This window comes from Pseudovirgaria hyperparasitica (genome assembly GCF_010093815.1).
Source record: "Pseudovirgaria hyperparasitica strain CBS 121739 unplaced genomic scaffold EJ05scaffold_2, whole genome shotgun sequence".
NCBI lineage: Eukaryota > Fungi > Ascomycota > Dothideomycetes > Acrospermales > Acrospermaceae > Pseudovirgaria > Pseudovirgaria hyperparasitica.
In genome coordinates this window covers 428,515-451,401 of record NW_022985550.1, presented here as the reverse complement: position 1 = coordinate 451,401, position 22,887 = coordinate 428,515, and the positions used below count along the sequence as shown (strand labels likewise).

At 50.3% G+C, this 22,887-nt stretch overlaps 6 protein-coding genes across 6 annotated transcripts; 3 read left to right on the top strand and 3 right to left on the bottom strand.

Moving 5' to 3' along the window:
• Nucleotides 1-217: 217 nt before the first annotated feature.
• Nucleotides 218-6,500, bottom strand: EJ05DRAFT_507305 (uncharacterized protein). The gene is made up of 3 exons (XM_033747912.1): nucleotides 1,777-6,500; nucleotides 1,636-1,727; nucleotides 218-1,582 (listed from the first exon to the last, which is right to left on the bottom strand). Exons 1-3 carry the CDS (start codon nucleotides 6,243-6,245, stop codon nucleotides 642-644), a joined length of 5,502 nt encoding a protein of 1,833 aa, XP_033604113.1. The 5' UTR covers nucleotides 6,246-6,500; the 3' UTR covers nucleotides 218-641.
• A 604-nt stretch (nucleotides 6,501-7,104) lies between these two features.
• EJ05DRAFT_496563 (uncharacterized protein) lies at nucleotides 7,105-9,159 on the top strand (the record flags this gene model as incomplete). Its single annotated transcript, XM_033746411.1, has 1 exon — nucleotides 7,105-9,159. One exon carries the CDS (start codon nucleotides 7,105-7,107, stop codon nucleotides 9,157-9,159), a length of 2,055 nt encoding a protein of 684 aa, XP_033604112.1.
• An 866-nt stretch (nucleotides 9,160-10,025) lies between these two features.
• EJ05DRAFT_472634 (SAICAR synthase-like protein) lies at nucleotides 10,026-14,673 on the top strand. Its single transcript, XM_033743225.1, has 2 exons — nucleotides 10,026-12,346; nucleotides 12,458-14,673. The coding sequence occupies exons 1-2, from the start codon at nucleotides 10,323-10,325 to the stop codon at nucleotides 14,424-14,426; spliced, it is 3,993 nt and encodes a 1,330-aa protein (XP_033604111.1). The 5' UTR covers nucleotides 10,026-10,322; the 3' UTR covers nucleotides 14,427-14,673.
• A 201-nt stretch (nucleotides 14,674-14,874) lies between these two features.
• On the top strand, nucleotides 14,875-17,956 carry EJ05DRAFT_472633 (ARM repeat-containing protein). Its single transcript, XM_033743224.1, has one exon. It carries the CDS (start codon nucleotides 15,070-15,072, stop codon nucleotides 17,797-17,799), a length of 2,730 nt encoding a protein of 909 aa, XP_033604110.1. The 5' UTR covers nucleotides 14,875-15,069; the 3' UTR covers nucleotides 17,800-17,956.
• A 1,182-nt stretch (nucleotides 17,957-19,138) lies between these two features.
• Nucleotides 19,139-20,807, bottom strand: EJ05DRAFT_496560 (uncharacterized protein; the record flags this gene model as incomplete). Its single annotated transcript, XM_033746410.1, has 3 exons — nucleotides 19,139-20,010; nucleotides 20,060-20,651; nucleotides 20,703-20,807. 3 exons carry the CDS (start codon nucleotides 20,805-20,807, stop codon nucleotides 19,139-19,141), a joined length of 1,569 nt encoding a protein of 522 aa, XP_033604109.1.
• Nucleotides 20,808-21,005: 198 nt separating this feature from the next.
• Nucleotides 21,006-22,881, bottom strand: EJ05DRAFT_179652 (uncharacterized protein). Its single transcript, XM_033739580.1, has 2 exons — nucleotides 22,677-22,881; nucleotides 21,006-22,620 (listed from the first exon to the last, which is right to left on the bottom strand). Exons 1-2 carry the CDS (start codon nucleotides 22,677-22,679, stop codon nucleotides 21,406-21,408), a joined length of 1,218 nt encoding a protein of 405 aa, XP_033604108.1. The 5' UTR covers nucleotides 22,680-22,881; the 3' UTR covers nucleotides 21,006-21,405.
• Between the last annotated feature and the right edge of the window lie 6 nt (nucleotides 22,882-22,887).

Genomic DNA, 22,887 nt, shown 5'->3' with positions numbered 1-22,887 from the left:
GATACTATATAAGAAGCTACATTTCTTTCGCATTGTAATGCATTAGCCACTAAGTGTCTCGTTCAAGCCGTAATAAATATTGCGGCTGACGTCACTATCATTTTCCTACCTCTGCCTCTTCACCATTAGGCCGGTCACATCACAGCTGCATTCATCGAAGTGAAACAGAGTCCATGACCTGACCAAGGTTAGGTTCACTCTATTGCCTATCGGCCTCCTCCGCGTTTCGAATTTTGATTCATCTTAATTGACCGGAGTTTTCAAGTGAGTGTTAGAGGCTGGGACGACGCATGTGGAGAAGTGAGCCATCAAAACAACAGTCAGGCCTGTGGAGAGGAGACGTTGTGTGCTATCGTAGGGCTGTTTTAGATGAAATCCCAGTTGACAGGAGTACTTGTTGTGAAAGTAAACGTTTGCAGTATTCCTCAGACATGACACTGCCTGGAAGTCAACGTGAGGCGTTAGGTACAGAATACGTAACCGGGAAAGGCCTATATACAACGTGGGCTAAGTCCCTTCATTATCATGCAGATGTACGCCCAGTAATGCAATCGTCAAACAATGATTAACCCTCCACGCATGCACTCAACGCCGAACAGTAAAACTTGAAAAGGTGACAAAGTCAGGACGCCCGGCATCCCTTAATCACTGCTATCATCTTCTGCTTTCATGGACCGCTTCAATACGCCTAACAGCCTCAGCCTTTCAAAAACTTCATCCTTCGCCAGCGCTGCTCCAGCGTCAAATCTTAGGCCATCCAAGACTGCTAACTTTGTACAGCTGTTTCCAAGCAGCATATCATACACTCGTCTCCGCAGACGTGTATCCTCATCTAGTCGAAGCCGATGGCTAGCCTCGCTTTCTGCATCGGCATTGGGTAAGACGAATGGCTCCATGTTCACTGGTTGATCGAGAGCCATAGACTTGGTCGTGACAAGATGTGTTTCAATGCTCGTAGGATAGAAGCCAACAGTTATCGGGTTGTTACGCAAGTCGAGCGTCCTGAGGTGGCTTAGGCGAGCGAGAACCGCCATCGTCTTTCGTAGACGCGAAAGGCGATTGCCTGCAACGTGCAGTTCCGCGAGAGCTTTGGTATTCAGGAGTGGACTGAGATCTTTGAGACCGTTCGTGTTGACGTTGAGATATCGGACGTTGGGCACTGTCTTTGAGAAGGTGGAAGGTAAAGCGTTGAGACCACATGACGAAAGTTCTAGACGTTGGAGCATGAGGAAGGGGCTAGGCATATCTAGGACGGGAATGATGTTCGCGGAGAGAGCGAGGGCGGAGAGGTCTGGAGGCGGAGATAATAGGTTGATGGATGCTGTTGGTGAGGTGGAGGAGGGAGCGCAGATGGTATGAGGTCGCTGTGATCGCAAAGAGAAGGACTGTAGATATTGCAACCGCTCGACGCCTTCGACTCGACTAAGTCGGTTGCCATCGGCATATAAGCATTTCAGATGCGGAAAGATTCCCTCTACGATCAAGGACTTTAATTGGTTTCGGCAGATACTGAGACTTTTCAGTACGGTACACGGACGTGCATCTTCTATGTCGCATGGAAGTGTCACGAGCTTGTTATCATCTTTGAGAGAGTTAGCATATTTATGTGAGATCAAATGGGTTGCAAATGTTTACCAAGGTTAAGATGACGCAGACGAGGTACAGATTCGAGGCCTCTTACGTGTTGGATTTGATTGACGCTTAGATCAAGCTCAGCCAGACATTTTCTGCAAGTATTAATGGTACGCTACTTAACAGGACCAAAGGAGAACTTACAGATTGGATGACTCCAAATCCACTGATGTGATTCTATTGCGCCGAGCACTGAGTTTGATTAGACCATCTAAGTTCAGTATACCATCTAGGTTTTCTATGCGATTATCATCTACGATCAGCTCGCGAAGGTGAAACAATGAAGACAGCCCTTTGAGATTGTCGATGTCGTTGCCGCTTACGTCCAGACACTGTAGATTGGTCAAGTGGCCCCACGAAGAGAGCCCAGAGAGGCAATTGTTCCGGATGCAGAAGCGTCGTACCGTCCGAGGAACACCGTTCAGGTGGTTGATGGCGTTATCGGACACATCAACATCTTCTAGTGACCAACAGAAGGCATCTAGACGATGTAAATTGGGTAGGCCCTTTCCAGCTAGGTTGACAGCTCGCAAATCTTCCCAAAATGGCTCTTCTGGTTCGACATCTTGAAGTGCCTTGACCAATTCCGCTGTTCCCTGAGCAAAACGATCTTCGACGACAGCTTTACCACCTCTTTGAACAATCATTCGGTCTGGCAACTCCCTCTCATCGACCTGATTTAAAGAGAACTCCGGAAGATCACTAAGCAAGAACGTGACATCTGCTCGGCTAGGTGAACTGGGAGGGGGCATTAAAGCATGCTGACGACGAGCAAGAGTATTGGAAACATTAAGCGAGAACAAAGTTCGACGAGGATCCGATCGATCAGCAAGAAAAGACACTTCGCTATATCCGTCTTCTGCGGGCATAGGTTCGCATTGTCTCTGGATATGGTTGAAGGACTTGCGAGTAAGTGTTTGAGCCGAGGCCTGCTTGTAGTGCTGCGATAGGCCAAAGCGATTTCTCCGTTCACTTTCCGGTGCAAGATAGCTGTTAGTCGGAATTTGAGAGACGACTGGCGAGGTAAAAGTGATTGTTACGTCCCGAAGCCTTTGTCCGTTCATACGCCTCGGAGACTCGTTCCGGCCTTCGTCTATGCGAATCTCGTGCTCAAAATCTTCCGTGCGAACGTTATACGTTGGGTCCATTGGTAGCGCCCCGGCCTGCTTGCGAGCTTGATTGATCATTTCTTGTTCACTCCACGACGTGGCTCGTGTCTCGATTGGGTCTGTGCTGGACGAAAAAAAGACAGGCTTGGAGTTGACGGTGCTGGACGACGCTGAAAGGGCGACATGGACCGCGCGTATCGTCTGGACTCGACTTTCCTCTTGTGACGCATCCTCGGTCGAGGAATGTATGAAGTCTTTACCGGACACACCAGATAGAAATCTCAGGTCGTCAGGTCTACTGCCTGAAACGTTTTGTATCTCTCTGATTTCATCGACTGTCAAATCAGGTATGTTCTTGAACGGGTCTTCCTCGCTTTCTATGCTAACCTCGCTGGGTCTTTCTGTAGCATGTGTTCTCTTCTTGACCCATACGCCGCGCTCTCTGTCGTATGTCATACCTGCTACTTCTTCCGGAATGAGATGTGCGACTGCTTGTGGTGCAAGCGTCGCGACCATCTCAGACCGCTTGGAAGTGGTTGTAGCAACACTCCTACCACCCGCCGAGGAATCATATGATGGCACAGTATTCTGAAATGACTGCGAATTCTGTGTTAAGACCCCAGATTCGTGGGCGCCCTGTGATTTCAAGGGTTCGCGTATTCTGATGTTGCCTTGCTGAATATTCTCTAGAGTGTTCTCCTGGGTTGTGTTGGAGTTGTTTCCTTGATTCTGAAAGGACTGGATTGAAGCCGGCATGAATTCGGAACTTCCTTCTTTGTACCTGCGCAGGTGACTAAGAGTGTGTTGGTCATATACATGTGCTTGAGGATTTCGCCATGCACCTTGAGGTCCATTCCGGCTGGCAGGTCGGGAGAATGTCAGCGGCGAGCCTGGCATCTTCAGCTCTGTTCCGTCGTCACCTGCATGTTCGGACTCGGACTCTTCAAGGCTTCCCAGGCCACTCATCGGCCTGCCTTTAGTACGAATGAATTCCATGATCTGCATAGCCTCATCCAGAAAGTCCTGAGTAGTCACCGAGCGTTTTCGACAATTGTCATTTGCGGCCTGTACGTTCAGCGTAAAGGAAGCGACTTCATTAGCCACAGCTACTGCGGTAATCTGGTCTGAGCCACTACCCTGCAGCTCTGACGCATCTATGTCTTCGCAGATCGCCTGAAGCTGTGTGGGAGAGCTTTGCAGGAATGCTTCAGTAGCTTCAAGTACTTCTGCTTGTATTTCGTCACGCCGTTTTTGACTTGGCGTTGGATTACGAGGCCGTAGTATGTGACGCTTGGCCAGTATATTTGGGTCTGCCACATTATTTTCCAACCCTCGCCGTGCATCCTTTCTCTTACCAATGACGCTTTGGATCACTGCACTCTTCTCCAGGACGCCCTCTGTCACAGCGTCCGAGACTTCTGGAAGCTCTGCGTTGTGCAATGTTCTTCGCCGTTTCGGAGTGGGATTCTTAGCTGGTGATGTTGGTGGCCGCTTGCCGTCTGTATTTCGATTGTCTTCTTTGTGTCCGACAAGATGCTCGACTTGCTCAAGAACGCAAGACCGTAATTTCGGAGACCTCAGCTGCCTCAGCTGTTTCATCGAAGTCGTATCAACTCTGGAACTTCCTTGCGATATTATGCGTTTTCCTTGTGCGTTCGATCCATGCGTGAAGCTTCCGTCGAGGCGAAATCGAAACTGCGGTTGTGATCCAGGTGGTGCTACCGTTGCGCTGGGAGATGAGCTGTGGCTATCGTCTAAGTCGTCTTGATAGCTTTCCGACATAATCGATATCTCTCCAGGAAATTCATAGCCTTCGAGTACCCCTGTACCAAAAGAAGTCAATCTGGACTCAAAGTGACTTCGTGCTGCTTTGGTTGACATATCAGGACTTGTGGCATCTTCACGACTGAAGCTCATTTCCTCTACTGAAGTGAGACGCGAAGGAACGCCTAGTTTCGGAAGAGATGCATGCAAGCTTTGTTGTGGACCTCGAGAGTCTGCACCAAGCTCGAGCTGACTAAGACGTCGATGCAATCTGTTAGCTGTGAATGTATCGTGGTCCCCAAACAGTTTCAGAGGACTTCCCGAGGTTCGACTTTGGTTTGCGCTAGGATCATCACGCTGAGAGTCACGGCGAGGACTGCAAACTGTCGAAGGAGGACTAGGTGCGCGCGGTGGGACAGACTTTTGGACCGACGTCTTCCCCGAGCTTGGTCGAGGTGTTTGTGCCAAAGCAGTGGTTAGCTGGCGGCTTTCTTCCATTCGAGAATTCGTATTCGAAAGAGGTGGTGTGGAGCTTAGCGGTCGACGAGCAAAGGAGCCATCTGCGGAATAGCCTCCTCTCCTGGTAGTCACAAAGTTGCCCAGGGCCTTAGCAACCTCAGGAGTCCCTACAGGTAGATCTTCCGGGAGTGTCATATTTTGTATCTTCGCCAACGAAGACCCTTCCATGCTCTCTTGGTATCTGGCTGCATCGGAATGAGTTGCTTCGAACTCTATACGATCGGACTGGAGCTGCCCAAGACTATCCGTGAGTTGTGAGTTTGCATTTTCGAACCCGCCATGTTGCAAGCGATCGTCGATCGTGTTGTTCTTGGATAAATATACTGGGCTGAACTCCTCATTGCGCAGTTCGATATCACCAGAAGCAGTGCTTGAAATTCCAGAGTCAAGCAACGATGGTAGCTCTTTTCTTCCTACCTTCTGCATTAACTCAGACAGGCTTTGCTCCCCAATAGCTTCATGCACATCATGAGTAAAGTCCTCCTTTTCAATTTCACCCTCAAGGATATGACCACTTGACTCGTGCTCACATTCCTCGTTCGATTGCGCTAGTTGGACAGCAGTTGGACGCTGTGGTTTGGAAGGACGTGAAGGCCATGGGGGTGGGCTCGAAGGTATGGCGCTGGAGTTGAAATAATCCGGTCTACGTCTTGTCACGGGCAGTGCTTTTTCAGCCGATTTTGTGGGGTCGAATATTTTCTCAATTCCCATAGGACTGAAGAGGTCCTTCTGGTCTCCATATCCCATTTCGCCCTTCAGAAGTCTTCTTCGCCATTCGGGTGTGTCCTGGAGCTTTCCCGATCTACCCAGAGGTCTTGTTACTGATTTCTGCTCTACCGTACCATTGCGCAGAACTGATGATATTGATGCCGCAGAATAAGATCGGGATGCCTGTCGGTTTTGATCCGCGTTCGTATCTGTCAAATCGGAGGAGGGCTCTAGTTGTATGTTGTCCTCACTAAGACTCCTCTCCGCAAGCGCGCTTTTTCGGCGTATTGCACCCGTAGGACATTTACTAGAAGGAGTAGATGTTTTTTTGGCGATGAGAGCGCCCGAAGAAGTCCTTAATCGCGGTATTCGGCTTCGGTTCTGCGTGGGTAAGTCAACCGCATTGTGAGTCGTCGAGTTGGGCAGAGGAGAAGATGGTGCAGTTGAGGATGAAGAGCGAGGCTGTGGTATCCAATCTTCTGATAGATCATCCAGCCATGCATTGGAAGCCATCAGGTATCGTGATGCTAGCGGTGGCCTGCTGTCGCATGCAGTGACGGAAGACGATGGGTTTGTTTACATGTAACGGAGTAGTGTTGGTAGGTATCCGGACATCATATGTGCCCAGGGATGGAGTCGAGTGGCAAGAGCGAGTGTGATATCGAGGGAGGACGAGAGTAGGTTCAGGTAGCCTGAAGATGAGAAGGTTGTGGCAGAGGTGTAAATGAGGTTGAGCTGTACCGCGTCTTGTTATGATCTGAAACTCGTTACTCCTACCAAGAACGTTTTCCAACACGCCGATCCCTGCACTGTTTCCACCTCGTAGTTTACCATTAGCGTGGCGGCACCCCACGTTCGACCGACGACACCGCCACATTTAAGGGCGGCGACGGCTCGCTAGGCAGGTGCCTAAGCCTCAGGACGGCAGGCAGAACTGCCTCATATCTCATGTATGATGAATTCCTGTCTCAAGTAAAGTCCTGCTGCCAAATGGCTACTCCCCCTGGACATTACCAGTTGATATTTGTACACTAGTGTACCTTGCAGTCAAATGGATGGCTCCAATCATGAGAACACTTGTACAGCTGCGTCATCATTTGTCCTTCGCCTGCGCAGATACCTGACCTGGCAACGACTGGCGGCTGTTGCCTCATGAACCTTTAGTTGCACTCTGTAGAGAGTCCGCTTTGCAATATGTGCTTTGCAAACCTGTGGTTCCATTCAGCACAACCAGTCGTACCATTTCCTCATCGCTAATTCCAGCAGTCTCTCTCTCTCGCTCCTTTACACCCATTGACCGTCACCTATGACACCATCTCGCACATCAGCCTAGAAATCAAGTCAAGCCGCAGCCCCTCGACTCCTCAGACTCATGGCCCCGAGCTCCTGTACCAGATATCCGGAAGAGCTTCGCAGATTAGAGATCCGTCGATACAACGCTAGACGAACAGACTGCATAATACAAGGCCGTTATGCCGGAAGAAACCATAGCCTGCACGGTTTCAAGCGCACATTCTATTCACTACTGGCTGCAGAGGATGTGGAAGAGTACTATGTTCCTCCTCCTGAACGCATACATCTAAGCTATCGAGAACAATCAGTGGATTACGCCGAACGGAACTCAAAGAGGCAAAGGGTTGCTGCCATCGCTAATGCTTATACGAACGGGAAGAACGTACCAACGATACTAACGGCGTCACTCACGCTTGGTACCAACTTGGAAGAAAATCCATGGGACGAAAGATGGGCATCTGGGTACACACTTTCTGCCACTGAGGTAAGTGCAAAGCTGAGGTGTCTACGCGAAGACCTAGCGACGGAGCGATCAGGAAAGAGGAGACAACGCCGGGCCGAACGTAGGGCACGAATAGAAAAAGCGACCCAGTTACAGACAGATGGCTTGGGTAGATCAGATGAGTTCCCTGTAGACCTGACCGTCGATATCACGGTTTCGGGTCTAGATGCCCATACCAAAGCGTTTCCGATTCGATTATCTCAGACGAGTCCGCCTGCTACTAAGCAGCAAACACCGCAACCGATGGCGAAGAGTATCGCAAGTGAAGAAGATGGCGATAGTAAACAGGAACCAACTAGCAGTGTCGACGACAACCACACAACAGCAACCGGACTGGCTGTGGATAGAGCTGCAAAACAGCCGAACAACATCCACCCAGATTCACCTCCGATATCTGCATCGAATGCTCTCGAAGCGGGAAGCGAAAGTGGTCGGAGAATACCGCAAAGAGCTGCACATACTAGGATCAACGTCAAAGATACAACCGCTTGTGTTTCCACTCCGTGGTTTCGTCGCACGGCGTCTACCCTGGCCCCGAGCAACCTGACTCGAGGCGGGATGTCCGATGCTGTCCAAACGAAAAGAAAGACTCGCGTGTGTGTAGAGGGACCGCAGCCTGTTAAGTCTGACACCCCTTCCAGGAAGGACAGAAGCTTGAAGGGAAGTTTCTCTAATGAAATGGTATGCAAAAATGGCACCGCTACCCCCGAACATAGAGCCATGAGCGTTGAAGACCGTCCAGAGTCCCACGGCCATGTAGCTGTGGGATCGCAGAATATGGCCTTGTCAGCCATTAAGAAAGGAGAAATACCATTGAATCAAGACACGAATACTACTACTGTCTGTACCAATTTATCTGATGTTCAGAACGCTCAGGATGCGCGCTTTGTCCAGATCTCAAATGGTGACTTCTCTACACAAGCTGCAATGGAAGAAGTACACGGAGCATTCCAAGACGCATTCCAATCACCGGGGCCAGATCATCGTCAAGCACTTCGTCATGGGGCCCAAACACCCACCAGAGATATCCCGGATGTTGTCGAGACTGTGACACCCTTCAAAGATTTTCATTTACGGTCTACGTCCAGCTTCCATTTAGGAGACCCGTCGCACGCGAGGAGCAGAATACCTCTCGATACACAGGCTCTGCTGGCAGCCACCTCGCCCTTCGTTCGAGGGTACACACCCGAGAAAGTATCTGAGCAATTGGATGGAGTGTACCATAGCACTCTTGGTAGTCCTCTGAGGTGTACCCCGATCATTTCACATGACCGCATTCCCCCAGAGCCCACACGGGCGATCTTGAGGAACCCGAAGTCTGGAAGTCATGAAGACTCTTGTAACACCAGCCAGAAAGTGACACTCAAGTCTCCGAATGCTGCAGCATCCTTTGCTACATTATGCACACCAAAGACCTCTCTACAAGAAAGAGAGCAGGAAACACCCTGGTCACTGCAATCTGCAAATCGACAGGCTCGGACAATGCTTAGCTACGAGGCTGGCCAGCGACTTCTGGATGCAAGCGTCGTCAACACATCTGAAGCATTTGACTTTATGGATGAAATGCTAGACAGTTGGGATGTCCACGAGTCACCATCAGCTAGTAAAAGTTCTGCTGCCAGAAATATATAATATGTCAGGCAGTAGCATTGGTACATGATCACGACAGAGTAGAATGACAACGAATTTTCATATAAACACGGAGAACAAGTCACATGCTTCCCAATTGTTATTCGACCGTGCCACAAAATATTTATGGGAGGCAAGACGTGCGCTCCCGCTCTTCCACCCGTTGTTCTAGTATCATTTAGCGAGCATAGTATAGGACGCGTTGTACATCCCCTGACGCCGTCTGATATTTCCCGTGTCCGACAAGCTCTTTGCAGGTTGTCTCACCGCAATAGATGTGAAGGTTGTGACCACGTTGTCGCGCTGGACAAGGTGATTGGAGAGGGTAGGGTCGATTGTCATAGGTCAATAGCAAAAGACCTTGACCAGTTGCTCTAAATGATAAGCTTATCCTCAACACTTCTAGCATAACACGTAACTGCGAGAGACGATAATGTGCGACACGAAGCTTTGCCCAGGTCAATTTGCAGATACCTCGAGAATTGTCATAGAGTGCGGCACATGCCTTTCATAGTTCTAGCTGAAGTTGGAGGCTGCTAATTAGATACAATACGATACATAAAGGCCTCTTTATCAGTGTGTCGTATCGTATTACAATAATAGATGGTGTAGCCACCAGATGGATGACGAGCAACATCTTCCGGATAACAGTAGTCTTCGCGGAAGCCGGAAAGTTATGGGGCATATCCTGCTGTCAGCCAATCATTACTCAGATAGCGCGCATTTCATTATCTTTATAGAGCATGATAATAGTGAGATAATTAGAGTACCGTCAGGTCGCCTGGGGTCGGTACCAGCACAACCCCCGGTCCTTCATGAATCGCTCTACCAGCCCTCTACCCCGTCCACTGCTGCACGCCTCCGTGACTTCACCGATCATGCGTCGCCTACCACGCACGTACATTCCACACCGCAACAATACTCTCCTCTTCAATTTATTTCCGTCGCGTTGCGCAAACCAGCACAGATCACCTGGAACGTGGCCTTCTTGATTGGGCGCGCCAACAAGGGACCAGTCAAGCTTCTCTAGTGCCTTTGCGAATTAAATCATTCTCGCCTTCGGTACCTGTACATCACTTCGGGATCTCCTGTAACGTTGATCATTCTAGAGACTATCTGCCATTGATCTAGTCCACGCGCTCAGACCCAACACCAATGTCAACTCCATGTCCGCTGCCTCCGCCGCTCCCGACCATTCCTCTCCTCCCTTTGCTGAGAAGCGTTCATCAACTTCCAGACATGCGCCAGGTAAATCTCCTGCGCAGCTCAGGGCTCCTGCGCAACATGGAAACGAGGTGACGCCGAAGAGCTTGTCACAGACTGGAAGGTCACGAACTGTCCCATTAAATATTGATACCCTCTGGATGTCTCCTACACAACCACAACTCTCAGAAAGAGATAGCATTTTCGCAACCAATTATATACATACCAACAGTCCGTCTACTTCTCCAGACTTGAGACCAACAGAGAGCTTCACATATGAAGGTAGTATGTCAAACATACCAGACATAGAAGCCGCCACCATGCCGTCCATGCGGAGACTGGTCGAGCCGTCCCTCCTACGCAACTACCAGCGCCATCCCCCTTCTCCTCCTTCTTCCATTCCGATCCAGCTTGAGCGGCGACTCCTCAATGATGCCCTTGGACGCCACGATCAAAAGGGCTACATGTTCTCACCACCTCGCGACGATCAATCTCTACCAAACAACATACATATTCAAAAAACTTTCGAAGAGAGCAGCTCTGACTTATCTTCTCTCTTCGGCTCTAATCACTCTCCCTTCGATTCTCCTCCCTCTCCACCACCGGGTTCCCCTCATTCTGCACGAATATTAGAAGATAATGAGGAGCGTTTGAAATACCGTTCGTGGCGGGAGGGCAAAGCAACACTCAGCACAGCTTTAAAGCCCACCAGCAGCGTTAAAGCTGTCGTTGCTAGAAAAATTGAAGCTGCTTTACCCAAGCCAGATCAGCCGGTCATGCAGGCACGCAGCAGGAAAGCCAGTCATTACCTAGGCCTGTTCAAGGGTGAGCAGGGTCAAGAAGAGCAGAAAAGGCGCGAAGAGAGACTAAAAGAGCGGTCCGTGGAAGACAGAAAAGATGGTCGGTCTTTATACGAGAAAAATGTGTCCCCCAAAAACAAAGGCCAAGACAATATTGCTTTGGATCATGTTCAATCACTATCTCCTGCTCATGAAGTGTCTACATCTGATGCTCAGATGCTCCATTGCGATCGTCCTACACTCGTGCGAAGTCCCAGTGGTGAGAAAGACTCGGTGCTTAGTGCTGTCGCGTCTCCGAACAGCGTGACACAACCCCCTGTGGTTGAATCCACGCCCTCATTCCCCATCCGACTCCTCGAAGAGATTCGTAACCATCATAATATTACACCAGGAGCAGAGCGCGGCACATCCTTTTCCCGCAGTCTCCCAACTACTGTTACTGAACGCAGCAAGAGGTCGACATTGCGTTCAGATCAACGAAGGCCACGAGAATCAGATAAAGGCTACTTTCCGCCGATAGTGCAAGGCCCACATATCAGTCTGACTGCGAGTGAGGATGAAGAGTCGGAACATGAGCAAATATCGTCGGCGTTATACTATCCACACCGTCAGATTTCCCCCGACAAGACCGAGCAAGATACCAGAGATGGTGATGCTCTCATGGTTGCTCCGGACCTTGCACGCCAGGCAACAGTGCCACCGAATACGAAGGAACGCTCAGTATCAGAGCTTTCAATACCTGAGAACCCAACAGCTGATGAGATCGAAATCGCATTGAAGTCACAAGCAGACGAGCAGGTACTCCATGGCGATATAGCGACCCTGACTCCAGATGCAGAGGATGATGCATACACGAATGATACTGCCTCTGCTTCAGATTCCGAGCAAGATCTGTATGGTGATTCAGTAGGTTCACCACGCGGATACGAATCTAGCGCAACAGATGATCTCAGTACTACACCAAAAGCCAGCGCTCTAGTAACCGAGCATAAGGTACAGAAAGGCCCGCACCCACCGGCACCCATCGGAGCTGTTGAGCTGAAGCCGTTTGATCATCAAGTCGGAGGCCATACGACAATCTATCGCTTCTCTCGCCGAGCTGTATGTAAACAACTTAACAATCGCGAAAACGAGTTCTATGAAACCGTGGAGCGCTTTCATGCTGAGTTGTTGGAATTCATGCCAAGGTAAGCCTATCTCGAAGCACTTTCTATCTATTCAGCTGAATCCCAGTAAATTCTCATGATTCGAGGGCAATCATCATCCTCCGAAATCTACTGACATGTCATGTGATATAGGTATATTGGTGTCTTGAATGTAACCTATCGTCGTCGGGCTAGACGAAAGAAGAGTGCGCGGAATGAGAGGAAGGTTGAAGGGACCACATCCTCCGGAGGAAGAAACTCAGATGCGACGTTGCAACAAGATGCAAGCGACAACAGATCTGCTGATGATACCTCGTCGGCTCGGATAGTCAGTCATTCTCAGTCACAACGCAAAGATTCTGTACCACAGGTGGTGTTTGAGAACAACCGCCACATAATACCTGCCGATCTTTTTCGTGTACCACCACGGACCATGCCTCCAAGAAGTCAGCTCTCTGATCCGAGCCTGCTAGCATCCATGCATAAGCGCAACGCGAGCGATGTGGGCCCCGGTGGGTCAGATCATCCAGACAGCCCGCATCGATCTATCACTCGCCCTCCAGTGAGACATCATTCTAGCTGGGGCGCGACTACAGTGAACAGAAAACTCCAAGAGCAGGTCCTTCGCGAGGTTTTTACCCCTCCTACAATCCACCACCACTACAAGAGTGAGCGTAACCATCATGGCAGTCTTCCTAATCGACGATTGAGCAGGGCCATCGCGGGATCTGCGCCTTCAGGCAGGAGAAACAGTGCAGACGTATCATTACTGCAAACAGCGTTTCGTGACGAATCAACGAGAAGGCAAGCCATGAACGCAGCAGCCCAGCAGGCCATGGAGAGAGCTGGTGAAACAGAGCTACAGCATCCTATTGAAGAAGCGTCGCATTACGCAGAGTCTTATTACGAGCGAATTGGTATGGACATACCAGATCGGTCAGATTCTTCATCACCTCGCAAATACCCCAGAAGGCGCCACTCTGGTGGAGGGCTTCGAAGACGAGCCATAGATGTCGAGACAGGCAAAAGGAGTCATCTAGAATTTCACGAGCAAGATACCGACGAGGACGCATACCGGGCAGATTGTGAAGACGATGTTTTCCCAATGGAAAAAGAATCACCCACCCCGGGAAATATAAGGAGCGGACCGAGTTCGAAGGACCATAGCAAGCACAGATCGGCAGGGGTGGGACAGAATCTGACGGGAGTCAAAAGCGATGTTACCATACCAGGGGGGTGGAACCTTAGCGGCAATGAACCAATGAACCCAGACCAGGCTCAAACACAGTCGGATGAAAGAGTTGAACACTTTTTGCTGTTGGAAGACTTGACGAGTGGGATGAACAAACCATGTGTTCTTGACCTCAAGATGGGCACACGTCAATATGGCGTCGAAGCAGACGAAAAGAAGCAACGATCCCAACGTCGCAAATGTAAGATGACGACTTCCAGGGAACTAGGTGTGCGCGTCTGCGGAATGCAGGTCTACAACATCAAGACACAGTCATATTTGTTCGAGGACAAGTATTTTGGACGCGACTTAAAGGCGGGCAAAGAATTCCAGGATGCGCTCAAACGCTTCTTCTATGACGGAATCGGATATATTAGCGCCAGCAGACATATCCCCGTCATTCTGGAGAAGATTGATCGTTTAGAAAGGATGATAAGAAGACTTCCGAGTTACAGATTCTATGCAAGTAGCCTGCTTATGCTCTACGACCGCGATGATGGAAGTCTACCACCTGAGGATGGGCAGACATTAGGCACGGAGGGCCAAGAGACAATGGCATCGAACGGCATGCCAAGAAGTGGTGCAGATATTAAGCTCAAAATTGTCGACTTTGCAAATTGTGTCACAGCAGAGGACAAATTCCCGGAGGATGTTTCCTGTCCACCACAGGACCCGAATGGCATTGACCGCGGCTATTTGCGTGGACTTCGCAGTCTCCGCATGTACTTCCAGCGCATCTGGGAAGAAATAAACGAAAAGCAATGGGTCGAAAGAGGTGAGGGTGAGGGTATGAGTCTGGCAGTAGGTCAGCGATCTGTCGGGCACGGTGTTACGGAAGCCGGCTGGGAGGATGCACCGGTAGTGGAAGAGGAGGGGTATGTCAGTATCTGAAACAAAGTTGCATTGTCGAGGCGTTCATGTTAGCCCATTTATGACCATCGACACCGTCGATCGGTCGCGGCTGGAGTCCTCGCATCCTTTCTCGTCGCAATGTTTTGTGCATAGCCTGGCGTTGGTGGATTATCGCTACAGCACACGAAGGGCGTTCCTGGAATAGCTGTTTTATAGTCAAGCGGATTATGTCCATGTTGCAAGTACGAGATAGAGATGATTGTAGCAATACATACAGACGTTGTAGCCATCATCCATCAGACATATTGAGTAAGGTAAGGTAGAGGATCGCGTACAATATCCGCATTGGTCTTGTACCTGCCTCAGAAGCCTTACGGAGACCCATGACTGACGCTAACACATTTTTGCCTAATATGGCTAGCTCGGGGTACTGCAGGCGGGCAGGTGAGGTGGTCTGCCACGGGTGGAAACCTTAGTTCAACATCAACTCCGATTCTCTCGATTCATGTTTCCGGGTTGGCCTAAAATACCCCTTCTCTCCTATCCTCATAACCTCAATTCGAATAGGGCAAACGACTTTCAAGCAAGTTGGTGCTAGTGCTACCGATTCATCGTTTTCAAGACACGGATCTTACGACCGGGACACAGCGGGGCCCCCCGGAGTTCACTCATAAGATTCGGGATGAGTCCCGAATACGCCAGCGGTCCGGCTGCCGTTGACGAAGCGTCAAGAGAGCAACAAAGCTCGTCGACACCGAGTGCAACCAGCCAGGGCCAACCTTCACCAGTCACCACGAATATGGACTCCGCTCTATCAGAACCAGACTTAGGTCACATGACTCCGTCAGCCTCCGAGTCTGCCAACCTTCTCGCAAAGCCCACTGTCACTTTACCTGAACACGCACCGACAACTTCGTCACCCCACGTTTATGGAGCGCAAGCTCGTGCAAATGAACTCGTGCATCATTCCACGGTTCTAGCAAAGGAAGGCCGCTTCCAAGATGCTGCGCATGCCTTGCGCGAAGCCGCGCATCTCGTACCAGGCGACGAGAGTGTGGCAGCTGGGTGGAAGTCTCTTGGTAAGGAAGAACAGAAGAATCCTCTGATTGGACTGTGTCGGACGTGGGTGCACTCAAAGAGTGAGACAGATGGCGGTAAGGTCCTCGACGCTGTGAGGACATCCGTTCCGAGCATGAATGAACAGTTCGTTCGCCAGGTCCTGGACATCATGATGGATCTGGAGCCCGACGATGATGTGGCAGACCAAGTCACAGGTGAATTGATGAAGCACCCAGGCGCACGTAAGTGGCTCGCAGAGAAGGTTCTGAAGAGTCCAACACCGACGTTCAATACTTTCTTCGATCGTGGCGATGACTCGGCAGATGCAATTGTGATTACATGCCTTGATGATAAGGCTTGGCTTGATGAGAAAAGTCAGATCGCGGCGCAGAGAGATGTGTTCCAACTCAGTCTCGCTGCCATGATGAGAGCTGGCCTGGATCATCCGGAGCGTGCGATGAGAGTGATTGCGCGGAGCCTTGCGGCAGAAGCACCACATTTGACGGGTATCATCGATGCTGACTCGTTTGATGTCATACTGTCAAGCCTGGATATCAGATTGTCGAATATGCTACGTGGTCAAGCGACACTCGCAACAGCAAAATTGATCGAATTGAGCCCGGATACGAGTCAAAAGCTCATAACACAATTCGTGACAGGGAGGGTCAAGAAACCGAATCCAGATGCCTTGGTCGTTGCTTTCTCAGCTGCGGCTGCCATATTTCCAATCGTGCCGAGTGTTGCGGCGACACTGTTTCTGACCGAGGGGTTCATGAGCAGCTTCGTGAACCTAGTGCAAGAAAGACGCAGTCAAACTCTGGATCGAGCGGCATTGGAACTCCTGAGTGCGGCCTGCGTCGAGAAGACCTGTCGTGAAGCGATTAGCAAACACTGCCGTCAATGGATCCAAGGCATTGCCGAGGCAGCTATGGATGCAAAGAAAAGCACTCTGGCTTCCCTGATCTTGATGAAGATCCAAGATGAACTTGTCGCCCAGGTTCCCACATCCCCTGTCGAGGAGATTGACCAACCGAAACCTCAAGATGAACTTGTCGCGCGCTTCAAAAGGATCGTGCTCGGGTCCGACAACCATATGAAACAAGACTCAGTTGAAGGTCTTGCATATGCATCTCTACAATCTAACATCAAAGAGCAACTTGCGAAAGATCCGGTCTTTCTCCGCCGACTTATAGAGACCATGTTCGACTCCACGAATGTCAAACCCATTATGTTCGGTGGTCTCACTATATTCGTCAATATCACTGCCTACCTGCCTCGAAGATCCGAAGAAGAAAAGCGCATGGCCGATATACGCACGTACGCCGCCGCTGGCGCAGCTGCCAAAAAACCTACAAAAGATGACCCTCTTGATGATGATGACCACGTCTCACGCCGCTGCAAACAAGTCCTACAATCCAATATTGTGCCCCTCCTTGTGGCATGCTCTAAGCGCGCCTCGCCCGCCGTACGCAGTCAGATGCTCCAGATCCTCCTCGCACTTAGTAAAGAGCAGAAACATCGACCCACAATGGCACAGCAAGGTGCTGTAAGACTCCTATTGCAAGTCTGGGACGAACTCCACAAGGACACCCATCCCATGCCCGTCTCCTACAGCCCAGCAAGCAATCACGCCTGCGCACACACCCTCGCGCGGATCCTGATCTCCATCAACCCAGCACACATTTTCCTCGCTGGCATCCCACCAAGCAACGCCGTCCGTCCCCTTCTCTCCCTCCTCGACGAAGACGCGGCTGGCGAAGGGACAAAAGACCTCCTCCCTACATTCGAGGCCCTCCTCGCACTGACAAACCTAGCATCCATGGACGATACAACTCCACGTGACACTATTCTTCGTCTCGCCTGGACGACCCTCGAGACGAGTTTACTGCTGCATAATAACACGATGGTGCGCCGGGCCGCCGTTGAGTTGCTGTGCAACCTCATGCCCTCTCCTGTCTGTGCGGGTAAATTCTCCGACGGCTCCCCGGCGGCTAGTCAGCGTCTCCATGTCCTCCTTGCGCTCGCAGATGTCGAAGACGTTGCCACGCGCCGTGCGGCTGGTGGTGCATTGGCCATGGCCACGGAATGGGAGGGCACTGTCAGCGGTATTTTGGCTCGAGAAAAGGGTGTAAATGTGTTGCTGGACCTTTGTGGTGATGAGGATGAGGGCGTAAGACATCGGGCTTCTGTTTGTGTGGGCCATATTGTGAGTGCGCCTGGGGAGCTTGGGGAGAGGGGCAAGGGAGCTGTGAGGGATAATGGGGGTGTGGAAGTCCTGAAAGGGGTAGTGAAAAGGACAAGAGATGCGGGAATTGTGCAGGTCGCGGCGGAGGCCTTGAAGCAGTTACTCTGAAGGAGGATGCTATAAATAACACGTTGAGGTATAGGCCCGGGTAGAGAAGCCACGGAGCTTACGGGTATGCAACTGTGTATGGAAGTCTAAGTGGCTCAGTGATCACAGACCATTAACAAAGAGTCAAAATTTATCAAACATATGTCGTCTTCGTTGCAGAATTTGCAGACTTTAGCATGTTCAGCCAGCCATGAGTGTCTTGATCTGGGCTGCATCAGTATGTATACTTCTATTCCGCTCTCAGAACCCGTCTCCCTGTTGTTAGGGCTGTAAGGCCTTTAACCCAACTTCGATCACTGGAGAGGCTCAAATTGCGAGTTCTTCTGACGAACAGATCTGAGGTCTCAGTACGGCACCGTGTACGGACCCTACTCGATGAAGAGCTCGAGGATATTGTACTGTGAGGTATATCATCACTGACTGTAGGTTAAGACATTCCTAACTTCTTTGGACTTTGTAATGATGCTCCGGCATGTACTCATGTATCGGCCCGACCGAATACGCATTACGGACGCTGTTGTAGGACCACATGTGAAGTGACCGGCGCGAGTACCTGTAGTCGTCGGTGGAAAGTCGATGCTTTCTTGGAGTATCCAACGTACTAGAATGTAAATCTTGTGGAATACACAAGCCTTCATCAGAACCAATCATTCTTGTCAAAGAAGTCTAGCTTGATAATTTGAAAGAAATCAAACACAGTTGAATCAATTTATGACAGAAGCTGCCTTGAGCGCACTCTGTTGCTAGGTTTAAGACATGGTGTTTATCGAGAGGTGACAATTCAGTTATGCTTAAGGAAGCAGAGCGGCAATGGTCGTCGTAGTATAAACGTGTAATACGGTGTAAAAACACGCTTTTAGAAGTCGTCTAAGTTTTCTAATCTTGGCGCAGTTACTACTTTTGGACAATCCAATATTATAGCCAGAGATGGAGCGACTAAGACTCTCTAGTATATAAGTATGGAGTATGGCCTTGTTAATCCCAGAAAATCTAGCGTCCTAGTCAGTGACAGGACGGGCTGGGTAGTTGGATATAGTCTTCCAGAATACATTACCACCTTCATAAAACTAGATATGTAGTTAGAAGTAGAGTTAGATGAGTTCCATACACCAAATTTGTATATCATAGAACGTCAATGGAGTTAACAATCAACTAGAACCAAGTCCTTATCTCCTTCTTATAGAATTTAAACGAAAGTAGAAGGATAGTAACAAATAGCGTGAGTCAGTAGACCGCCGGAGAGTCCTTCATAATCATATTTCATAGAGAGGTCAATTTCCCAAATCCTTAACGATTCTTGTGTAGCCAAGCAACAGATCCGCTTGACAGCGAGCTTTCTTCACCAATCACGAATCCTACCCGACCCACACTCCAGCTTCTTCTTCGCACAGAGCAAGTCCTTCTGGAACTGTCTCCGCATGGAATCGGTGTTGAGCAGCTTCTTCTTCGACTTGTCCCTCCTCATAAAGACCTCCAGCGCCACAGCACGGAACATGGTCATAGTGGTATTGCCAGTGATATCTTCGCCGACGAACACAGACCAAGGCTGCACCCAGGTGACCTTGCACAGATTCTTCTCCATGCTGACACTCTGGCCGCTCTCGGTGCGATACTTCATCAGTAGCTTCTTGGCGTCAACGTAGTGGACGTAGATCCTCTCCGACTTGCCCTTGTGCACGATGGTGCCGAGGAGGATACCGTCGGACATGGGGTAGCCGTCGCTCTTTTCGGTGGACAGCATGCCGGTCGGGATGGGGAGGAAGGTAAAGCGGTCTGCAGAGAGTGCTTGCTCGACTTCCTCTTCGCTCATTGGTCGGTGTGGAGTCGTCTGGTGTACGTCACCTGCGATGTCTGGTGTTTTGAGATGTGTAGGAGTCGCCGCTTTGGCTTGAGTATTCTCCGGGCTGTCTACGATTTTCTTACCCATGCTGCTGAGACGAGCTGACTTGGCTCTAGTCCTAGCTCCATCGGTGGCACTCAACTCCATCTCAGAGGCTGGTCTCTTGGACGAGGTTACGTCAGACATTTCTGTGTCGCGTCCCATGCTTGAGTCTTTAGCTAGGGGTTCTACGTCTGAAGTTGCGGGACCCGAGATGTTCTCTGCTGAACTGGGTGCCGGTTTCTCCTTGGACTCTAGGTTCTCGATTTCCACAGAGTCGTGCTCATCTACATTTTCTCCGTCGAGGTCCTCATGCTCGAGCAGAAGAGCATCTGTCCAATTTAAGCTCATAATCCACATATGAAGGCTTCAACTACTCACCATCCTGAGCATCATCGGCCACCAGCGTACTGTCTTCACCTTCCTGCGCCGACTCGAATGTAGCATTACTCTCAGCGTCCTCGTCGTCACTCTCCATACGCGTATCAGCATCCTTCGTCTCGCACACGAGCTCATCAAACTGCTTCTTCGCATCTTGTTCGATAGTAAGCCACTCCTGCTCCTCAAACGCATCCTTCAACTGATCCGAAAACGTCATCTCAAGCTCAGTACCGGCCGCAGGTCCGCCGTCCAGATCGTCACGCTCGAGCGCCCAACGATACGTCATCTGCACAACCATGATCGGCACGGCCGCCTCCATGATCTGGGCCTTGAACTTGCGCGACTTTTCCATGCTGTCGAGGGCACGAAGGATCAGTTTCTGGTTCTTGGTCGATTCTTTCTTCATCTTTGCGATGGTTCCGTTCAGGCTCTTGCCTTCCTGGGTCTTGCTCTCCAGCTCCTTCGTGAGCTTATGGATTGTGGATGCCTCTGTGGCGTCTATTTCGCCGGGGCGGAGGACGAGTCCTTGCACGTACATCTGATCCATGGTCAAGTGGTCGTAGTAGCCTTCAGGAATCTCTCCTTCGTGCTCCTTTTGAAGATCAGCTTATTCTTGCTGTGAGAAAGTTTTGTGGTTGCTTACCCAGAGAGCAAGGAGTTTGGTTTGCTTGGCAGGTTCACCTTTGGTAGCTGTTGCAGCCTGAGTGATCCGTGAGGTACCACCCCTCTTCATGACTTGTCTCGGCATTTCTTACTGAAGGTGAAGTTCACGATCGTAGTAAGCCGCAAGAATGATGAGTTGACAAGAGCGCAGATGGAGTAGAAAGATCTTGGTCAAAGAAGAAACGAAAGTAAGTGGTAGTCCTCTGTAGTGACAAGGATTTGGAAGAGAACGTTGAACTGGTGAAGGCGAGACTCTGGCAAATATGGAACTCAGAATCAAACTTATCAAGTAAGGGAGTTGCCTAGAGAACCAATGACCAGTTTGTATACCAGCTCTCCACGTGGGTCAATCGTATTGAGACGCCAGCGAACGGTAGGAATACTGAAAATTACGTGTGTCATGACCTACCTACCCAACAGGTGGAACGAAGAACTTTCACTTGAAAAAAAAGTGGCCATGACAGAACGAGGTATATGCCAGCGCACTATGGGGCCAAGACAGAGATTGGACGAAATGGTGAAATGATGCCTACTGTGTCTCTGTAAAGTCATGGTATCTAAACACGGTGCAATGAAACTTCTGGAAAAACTTCCAAGGGCCCTCTCCCCCTGGACGCATGCTCACGAACGCCACCGCTATGCTCGATCAAAGGCATTCTACTCTGAAACATGAACAAGACTGTTTACAAACGCAACAGCCCCTTGCGTGGACCAAATTGGCCCCTGTTATATCTTGCAATGGAGTACCCAGCCGCCTTTAATTTTCGGAGCTCATGCTTTTCTCGCCTAAGGGTCTCCGGTGAACGTTGCGGCGAGCTACCCTTGCCCCCTGGACTTCGGCGGGATGGCATCCACGAAAAGTGGAAGCTGGGGCCATCGCGTGGTGAGCTTCCTGGCGTTGCTTGAGAGCCTTGAGTGGTGACGATGACGTCTGTCGGCGTTAGTGTAACCGTATTAGATAGTGTGTTCGCCGTAGGAATAGCCGCTGTGCCAGTGAGGGGCTTTGGAGCCGGTGTTGAGGGCTGTCCAAAATCTATGGCTGATACATCCTGTTGACGAACGACGGTTGGTAAAGGCGTGCCCGGATTTATGGCATGCTCAGGCACATAAAGCTTTGTCTTCGATGTCGATTTAGCTCGAGTGCCCGCTATATTGTCAGTTCCAGGGTCAAGTGGTCTTGTTTCCGGCTTTTCTGCCCGAACATCCTCATTTTTTAATGGCGTCTCAGGGGCGGTGATTTTAGTGAGAGTTGTAGTAATCTCCGTATACCCCTCTGATACCTCTTGGACTTTCACCGATGGTTTTTCCTTCCCGAGCCTTGCTGTTCCTTTACCCTTCTTTGTTATCGCTTCTGCGTCCTTGTTTTGCTCCTCACCTCTCCGCCTCGCATCCTCAACCTCCTTCCTGAGGGTGTCCGGGATGGCGGCGTAGACTCCACACATGACCTTTGCTCTTTTCTCAAAGGCGGCCCACTCCCCATTCTGAATAAGCATGCCAGCCTCTGCATTGAGAGCACTTGCGGGATTCGGTTGAATCAGGAGACAGCTGACTGTTATGAGCACATCTCGCAGACTCAGTCCCGCATTCCAACCCGATTTTAACGTGTCCACGCAGATACTTCCTCTTTCGTCCACGTTCGGGTGCCATATCTTGGTCTTGAAGGTAGCGGTTGGAGGCGAATTAGGGTAATCCCTGGGCATGCTGAGATGTAGACTGAATATGCCATCTTGGTAGGCTGTTCCCTCGGGGCCTGCGAGGAGGACATTGAGGATGCTCAAGTCGTCGCAGCATGAAGAATGGGAATTTGAGGCTTGAGTCGGGAAGAGATAATTAGGGGGGAGACCGAGAGTATGTAGAGATGCATGGTCCGCAGCGAGGCGACGGATGGACTTCGAATTCTATCAACTGTCAGAGCCATATTGACGCGAATGTATGCCGAGCGCTTATTGTTTACCATTGCGTAGAAGCCTGCATGGGGATAACAAAACAAATGACCTCCAATTCTCTCTTATTCGTACAGGTTAGCAGATGGCGTATCGAGATATGGACTTTCGTAGGTTCGTATTCTGTGGTTGCATAAGTGTTAGGTACTGAGCCTGAGGCTTCACAACTTCGTTGAAACACAGACGCGTCCACGAATGCGTGCACTTAATTAGTGCCGTTGG